This window comes from Lipotes vexillifer, unplaced genomic scaffold, assembly GCF_000442215.2.
Source record: "Lipotes vexillifer unplaced genomic scaffold, Lipotes_vexillifer_v1.1 scaffold359, whole genome shotgun sequence".
NCBI classification, from domain to species: domain Eukaryota; kingdom Metazoa; phylum Chordata; class Mammalia; order Artiodactyla; family Lipotidae; genus Lipotes; species Lipotes vexillifer.
Window position 1 is genome coordinate 859512 of NW_006778638.1, and position 8779 is coordinate 868290.

Consider the following 8779-nt stretch of genomic DNA (forward strand, 5'->3'; position numbering starts at 1 on the left):
ATATATATATAAAGAATGTAGTTTGAGAAACTATGATCACACTGAGAGTAGAAGCTTGGATAAAGAAGCCCTGAAGTACAGGTGGGGCTCAGTGAGATTTTGAGATGTTACAGAATCTTAAATATACTTGAGGAGGCCAAAACTATGAACAGAAGCTATGAAGAAGGAAAAAAAAAAAGACTTACAGAGTACAGGAAAAGCCTAAGCCAGGAAAACAGAGGGAAAGGGCAGACCCACAGAGAGAAACAGACACCTGATAGAAAAGACTTTTGTCCCAGGAAGTTGAAAAACTGGGTCCCTAAAGTACAGTTGGCCTTCTGTATCCAAGGGTTCCACATCCACAGACGCAACTAACTGCAGACTGAAAATATTCGGAAAAAAAAAGTTCCAAAAAAACAAAACCTGAACTTGCCATGTGCCGGCAGCTATCTACATAGCATTTACATCGTACTTACATAGCATTTACATTGCCTTAGGTATTATAAGTAATCGAGAGATGATTTAAAGCGTATGGAAGGACGTGCGTAGGTTTTATGCAAATACTACACCATTTTATATAAGGGACTTGAGCATCTGTGGATTTTGATATCCACAGGGGTCCTGGGATGAACCCCCTGCAGATACCGAGGGACGACCATACATTCATTAATATTCAAGACCCTTAGAAGAATGCTTCTCTTGGCTTGTGGCAAAGCCATCTTCTTAGTCTTGACCTACACAACACTTCTATGAGCTCAAAGACAACACGGCCTGTAAAAACAACAGAGTATTGTTAAGCGAACTGACAGTACTCAACAAAAGGAAAGAAGGATAAATCAAATGTGATGTGGCTGCAGCTGCCAAAGGAAAAAAAAAAAAAAAAAAGAATAACATACTCTCAGATGGCCTTAATTAGAATACAGACCCATAACAAAAATAATCCTCTGTGTTTATGAGACAGGACCACACATACTGTACCCTTTTGGGAAGTCACAGTTTGAGAAGTATATTGACAAAGTGGAATATGAGAAGAAAAGGGCAACAGTGATGAATAAGGATCAAAATCAAGTAAATTAAATGACTTGCCCTAAGTCACCAAACTAATAATGTAGGAACCAGAATTTTAACTCAGGTTTTCTGAGTCCACTTCTCAGTTTACTGGCTAATTCTCATTGCACATTGTTAGCTTTCTAATACTTCTCTTTACCTGAACTCCAAATTTCAGATACTTCAGAGACTAGACTTAAAGGTTAAGTTTTCTACCCCTTGACCCATCCCTGAGGTATTCACTTGCCCTAATGAAAGTTAGAAAGAAAGACCACTGTAAATCTTTCTGAACCATACATGACCCAGTACATTCCCTGCTTTTGTTGTTGATTGTGCTGCTAACATACCCACCTAGCTCAAGCTCAGAATACTGTAGCAACAATTCCTTAATTACGGAATACTGAATGGAAAAGTTACTACAAAGCTATGGTAATTAAGACTGTGTTGTAGCACTAAGAGTCCAGAAATAAACCTGCACGTTTATGGTCAACTGATTTTCAACAAAGGTACTACGATAAATCAGTGGAAAAGAGTAGTTTTTTTTCCACAAATGGTGCTGGGACAACTGAATTTCCATATGCAAAAGAATGAGGTTGGATCCCTAAGTCAGACCATATATAAAAATTAAGATAGATCAGAAATCTAAACGAAAAAGCTAAACAATAAAACTCTTAGAAGAAAACACAGAGGTAAATCTTAATAACCTTGGATTAGGCAACATCTCTTAGATATGATACCTCAAGCACAAGCAACCGAAGAAAAAATAGATAAATTGACATCCTCAAAATTTAAAACTGATGTGTTTCAAAGGACAGTGTCATGAAAGTAAAAAGACAACTAACAGAATGGGGAAAATACTTGCAAATTATATATCTGATAAGGGTCTAGTATGCAAAATACATAAAGAGCACTTACAACTCAATAACAGAAAGGCAAATAATCCAATTAAAATGGACAATGGATTTAAATAGACATTCTGCCAAAGAAGATATATAAATGACCAATAATCGTATGAAAAGATGGCCAATACCGTTCATTAGTAATTAGAGAAGCGCAAATGAGATACTGTTTCACCCCCACTAGTATGGCTGTGATCAAAAAGACAAACAATAACAAGTGCTGACAAGGATGGAGAGAAACTGGAACCCTCATACATTGCTGGTGGGAATGTCAAATTGTGCGGTTTGGCAGCAAAACTGTTCGACAGTTCCTCAAAAAGTTAAACATGGAGTTACCATATGACCCAGAAATTCCATTCTTAGGTATATAACAAGAGAACTGAAAACGTATGTTCAAACAAAAACCTGTACATGAATGTTCACAGTAGCATGATTCATAATAGCCAAAAAGTAGAAACAATCTAAATATCCAACAACTGATGAATGAATAAACAAAATGTGGTATATACCTATACAACAGAATATTATTCAGCCATAAAAAGGAATGAAGCACTGATATGATTGCAACGTGGATTAACCTTGGAAACATACTAAGTGAAAGAAGCCTGTCACAAAAGACCACATGTTGTTTGATTCCGTTTATAGGAAATGCCCAGAATAGACAAATCTTTAGAAATAGAAAGTAGATTAGTGGTTACCAGGGACTGGGGAGAGGGAGGATTGGGAGTGAACGCTAATGGGAACAGGGTTCCTTTTTGGGGTGATGAAAATGCTCTGGAATTAGGTAGTAGTGATAGTTGTATAACCTTGCGAATATATATAAATCAAGGAACTGTACACTTTAAAAGGACGAATTTGATGGTATGTAAATTATATCTCAAAAAGAGTAAAAACAACTAATGTTTCTTATCTCCATTTTATTTAATTTCTACAACTGTTTCGAGCAGTGACTCTAATGTAAAAAAACTGAACCTTACCATTTTCTTTAAATGTAAATAATTTTATTATATCTTATTACCATTATTATGATATCATGATTATTATGATAATACTGTGATATCACAATGTCATATATGATATGAGGTAAAGTAATAGTATATCTGCCATATCTCATAGAGTTTTCAGAAAAATTGAATAAACTTCTGATAAAACGTGAATACTATACAAATAAAAGGATAAATGCACATGCATCAGAGTTCATGAAGACCTGGACACAAGACTCAGTGCTGCAGTGCATTACCGTATGACCTTAATCTCCATAATCTTGGATTAGGCAATGGTTTCTGACATGTGACAACTAAAGCCCAAGTCACCAAAGGAAAAACAGACAAATTCAACTTCATCAAAATTAGAAACTTCGGTGTGTCAAAGGGTGAAAAGAAAGTGAAAAGGAAAACATAAAGAATGGGGAAAAACGTTTACATATCATATGTCTGATAACTTCCATTTGTTAAATAACATTACATAATCTATTGGGAGATTTAGACCTTAATATATTAAGTGCTATTACTGTTAAGTTAATATTACTGATAATGACATAATTATACTGACAGCAGGCAAGGATATGGAAAAACTTCTCTCTCACATACTATGAGAAATCTTCTGGATAGCATTTTGGCCTTGTTGGTGTACACGGGAATGACTCTGTGACCTTAAAACCCAGTAGACCCAGGGATTCTGCTTCTAGGAATTTATTCTAAAGAACTAATTAAAGAGGTGCCTAAAGGATTAAATGTTAAGTACTTCCATCAAAATATTGTTCATAATAGCAAAAAAGGGAAACAACTAAATGTTTATGAATAATATGTCCATTAACTAAAAATGAGCTTGAAGCAATTAAAAAATGGGCTATGCAGCAATTTAAAATGATGTTTTAGAAGATTATTTACTGGCACAAAATTTTTTTTGAAATTCAGTTAAGTGAAGAAAAGTTACAGATGTGTATTCTGATGCCTTCATAAAATACTGAAATATGTTATAGCAATACATACATAGCAAAAAGTCTGGAAATCTGGAAACAGATCATCTAAATCTTTTACACTGTAGGTAATTTTAATTTTCTTTGATTTTTTTTTGTTTGTTTCTGCACTAAACATAAATAACTTGTAGAAAAAGTATTTTTGTTTTCTCTTTTCAAAATAACAATATTAGGCATGTACCACATACTCAATATTTTTAATTCTTACTCTCCTCGTAGGGCTTATCACCAATCTGCCTTGCCCATCCTATCCCCACCTAGTTTATAAAATCTGATGTAAAAAAGTGGATTGAACAAACAGATAAGTGAAAAAGAAACAGGAAACTTGAACAACACTATAAACCAACTAGAGCTAACAGACATAAATAGAACACCTCACCCGAAAACAGTAGAATACACCTTCTTCTCAAATGTACGTGGAACATTCTCCAGGACAGAGCATATGTTAGGCAACAAAACAAGTCTCAATAAATTTAAAATCATACCAAATATCTTTATCAACTATAATGGAATGAAACTAGAAATCAAAATGAAAATTGGAAAATTCATAAATTTATCAGAATTAAACAGCACACTCTTAAACCACCAATGAGTCAAAGAAGAAATCACAAAGGAAATTACAAAATACCTTGAGACGAATGAAAACAAACACACAGCATATTAAAACTTATGAGAAGTAGTAGGAGTAGTGATCAGAGGGACATTTATAGCTGCAAATGCCTACATTAATAAAGAGGATCTCAAATCAAGAACCTAACTCTACACCCTTACAGATCTAGAAAAAGAAGTGTAAACTAAACCCAAATCTAACAAAAGGAAGAGAATAATAAAGATTAAATATAAGCAAAACAGAGAATAGAAAAACAATAGCAAAAAAATCAATGACACCAAAGGCTCTTCCTTGAAAAGATCAACAAAATTGACAAACCTTTAGCTAGACTGACAGAGAAAAAAAAAAAAAGAGAAGATGCAAGTAACGAAAATCAGAAATAAAAGTGGTGACACTACTACCAACCTTATAGAAATAAAAAGGATTATAAGAAAATATTATGAACAACTGTATGCCAACAAACTAGATAACCCAAATGAAATGGATGCAATCCTAGAAATTCACAAATGGTCAAAACTGACCCAAGAAGAAACAGACAATCTGAACAGATCTATAACATGTAAAGCAATGGCACGAATAATCAAAAATCTTCCAACAAAGAAAAGTCCAAGACCAGAAGGCTTCACTGGTGAATTCTACCAAACAAAGAAGAAATAAGGCCAATTCTTCTCAAATTCTTCCACAAAATAGAAGAGAATGGAAAACTTCCTAACTCATTCCAAGAGGCCAGCCATTACTATGATACAAAAGCCAGACAAAGATATCACAAGAAAACTTCAAGTCAATCTCTCCCATGAACATAGGTGCAAAAATACTTAGCAAAATACTAGCAAACCAAATCCAGAAGCATATTAAAAGGATTATACACCATGACCTAGAATACATACACCTAGGATAAAGTGGGATTTATCCTAGGAATGCAAGGATGATTCAACATATGAAAATCAATCAACGTAATATACCATATTAACTGAATTAAGATGAACATGTGATCATCTTAATAAGGTGCAGAAAAGCATTTGACAAAACCCAACACCCTTTCATGAAAAAAACACTGAACAAACTAGGAAGAGAAGGGAACTTCCTCAACATGAATAAGTGCATTTATAAAAAAATGAAAGCTATCACCATACTGAATGGGGAAATATTGAAAGCATTTCCCCCAAGATTAGGAACAAGACAGGGATGCCCACTGTCACCGCTGCTATTCAACGTAGCACTGAGGTTTCAGCCAGATCAATAAGGAAGAAAAATAAAGGCATCTAAAATGGAAAGGAAGAGTAAAACGACCTTTAACTGCAGAAGATATAAGATATAAGATAACTGCATTGTCCTATATATAGAAAATTCTTAAATAATCCACAAAAAATCTATTAGAGCTAATAAGCAAATTCAGCAAAGTTGCAGTATACAAGATAAACATGGAAACTTCAGCTGTATTTCTATACAGTAGCAATGAAAAATCTGAAAAGTAAATTAAGAAAATTCCATTTATAATCACATCAAAAAGAATAAAATACTTCAGAATAAGGGTAACTAAGGGAGTATAAGATTTGTACAGTGAAAACTATAAAACATTGCTAAAAGGAATTAAAGAAGACCTAAACAAATGAAAAAACACTCCACATTCATGGAGTGTAAGATTTAATATTGTTAAGGTGGCAATACTCCCCCAAATCAATCCTCAGATTCAATACAAGCCCTATCAAAATCCCAATGGCGTTTTTTGTGGGTAGAAAAGTAGATTCTAAATTCATACAGAATTGCAAGAGACCTTAAATAACAATTTTGAAAAAGAAGAAAAAGGTGAAAAAGTCACACTTCTCGATTTCAAAACTTACTACAGAGCTATAGTAATCGAAAGAGTATGGTACTGACATCAAAACAGACACATAGACCAATGTAACAGAAGAAACCTTTACATCTAGGTGAAATGACTTTTGACAAGAATGCCAAGAGCATTCACTGAGGATAATTTCTCAACAAATGGTGCTAACAAAACTAAAGTCACATGTGAAAGAATGAAGTTGAACCTTACCACAAACCATACACAAAAATTAACTCAAAATGGATCACAGGCTTATATATAAGAGAGAAGTTTTAGAAGAAAACATAGTGTAAATCTTCATGATTTGAGTTTTGGAAATGGATTCTTAGATGTAGTGCCAAAAGGACAAGCAACTAGAGAAAAAATAAACTGGACTTCATCAGACTTTAAAACCTTTGTGCATTAAGACACTACGAAGAGGGACCTCCCTGGTGGTCCAGTAGCTAAGACTCTGTGTCCCGAATGCAGGGGGCCCAGGTTCAATCCATTGTCAAAGAACTAGATCCCACACGCTGCAACTAAGAGTTTGCATGATGCAACTAAAGATCCCACATGCCGCAACTAAGACCCAGCGCAGCCAAATAAATAAATAAATATATATATATTTTTTAAATGACACTATGAAGAAAGTAAAAGGACAAGGTATGGAATGGGAGAAAATGTTTGCAAATTACATTTCTGATCAGGGTTAGTATCCAGGATATAGGAAGAGCTCTTACATCTCAACAACAAAAAGACAAATAATGTTTTAAGAACATGGCAGAGGTTTGAATAGGCATTTCTCCAAAGAAGGCGTATAAATGACTAATAAGCACATGAAAAGATGCTCAATATCATTCGTCATTAGCGAAATACAAATCAAAACCACAATGAGATACCACTTTACACTCACTAAGATGGCTATAGTCAAAAAGACAGAAAATAAAAAAATGTTGGCAAGGATGTACAGAAGTTGCTGATGGAGATGTGAAACGGTGTCCCTGCTGTGAAAACAGTCTGGCAGGTCTGAAAAAAAAGTTACACATGGAATTACCATGTGACGAGCAATTCTACTTCTGGGTATATCCCAAAGGAATTACAAATAGGTATTTGAACAAGTAGTTTTCCACAAATATCCCTTAGCTCAGTATCTACAATAGTCAAAAGGTGGAAACCACCCAAATGTCCATCAACAAACAAAATACAGAAGATAAATACAATGGAATATTATTCAGCCACAAAAAAGCAGGGAAGTACCAATACAAGCTCAACAACGATGAACCTCAGAAACATGATACTAAATGATAAAAGCCAGATACCAAAAGTCACATGATATGTGATTCCATTTAAATGAAATAGCCAGAATAGGGAAATCCATAGAGAGAGAAAGCAGATTAATTGTCACCAGGGGCTAAGGAAGGGAAAACGGGATGCCAGCTTAGTGAATATGAGGTCTCCTCTGGATGTGCTAAAAATGTTTGGAGCTAGATAGAGGTGATAACTGCACAGCACTGTGAATATGCTGAATGCCACTGAACCGTACACTTTACAATGGTTGATTTTAAGAAAGAAAAAAAAAAGAGAGGGAGGGAGAGAGGAAGGGAGGGAAAGAAGGTTCGAAGTACCTCTATCCACAACACTGCCAAGGGGAGAAAAAAGTCAGTGGAGCAGCTGAAAAGCCAAGCGCATCGGGGTTAGTGAGGTCACTTAGAAGATATTCACTAGTAGCCCTCATCCATTTCCCACTTCACACCCTACTTCTCAGGTCCACTTTACCTGTACCTACCTTCCCTCATATAAAAACCAACTGATCTCACACTCCCTCATCTCCTCTCGCCCACTCAAGATCTCTAGGAGAGTAAACGCATGTTGCTTTCTCTGCCCTGAAACTGAGTCGACGATATTACCATGTACTTTAGAAAAACAAATGACAATATAGTAAGTGCAGAACATGAAGTTCCAGGATTGCGCCTTTACCTTTGCAAGTTCTCTTCTTAGCTCTTCTCTCTCCTCCTCTGATAGGGTCTCAGTGGCACTGATAGTGGCAGCAACATCTTCTCCCTCCTCAGGTACTGGATCTGTTCTCAGTAGACCTTGTTGGAGATTTCAAAAAAAAAAAAAAAAGTCTGTAAGGTATGAAAGCTAAGTAAAATTCTCCTTTGGGCTCCTCCACTGCCCCAGCCAGAATAAAGCCAATTAGGTTAGAGCCACACCTCATTTTTCTACACCTTCAAATGATGCGGCTCTCCCAGGAACGCACCAAAAAAAAAAAAAAAAAAGTCTGACCTAACCACTAAAAACCACCAAATGACAACCTACAAAAATATGAATTTAAAAAATACAGCACCGGGCTTCCCTGGTGGCGCAGGGGACACGGGTTCGTGGCGCTGATGCAGGGGACACGGGTTCGTGCCCCGGTCCGGGAAGATCCCACATGCCGCGGAGCGGCTGGGCCCGTG

The 8779-nt window shown here is 35.7% G+C and overlaps 1 protein-coding gene across 4 annotated transcripts in view; it reads right to left on the reverse strand.

The window, feature by feature from the left end:
* TPD52 (tumor protein D52) overlaps nt 1-8779 on the reverse strand; it is a 41242-nt gene that overhangs the window by 19940 nt on the left and 12523 nt on the right. For all 4 annotated transcript variants that reach the window (XM_007451735.1, XM_007451734.1, XM_007451736.1 and 1 more), the window contains exon 2: nt 8298-8413. In XM_007451735.1, coding sequence (XP_007451797.1) covers nt 8298-8413 — 116 coding nt within the window. The remainder of the gene's footprint in view (nt 1-8297; nt 8414-8779) is intronic.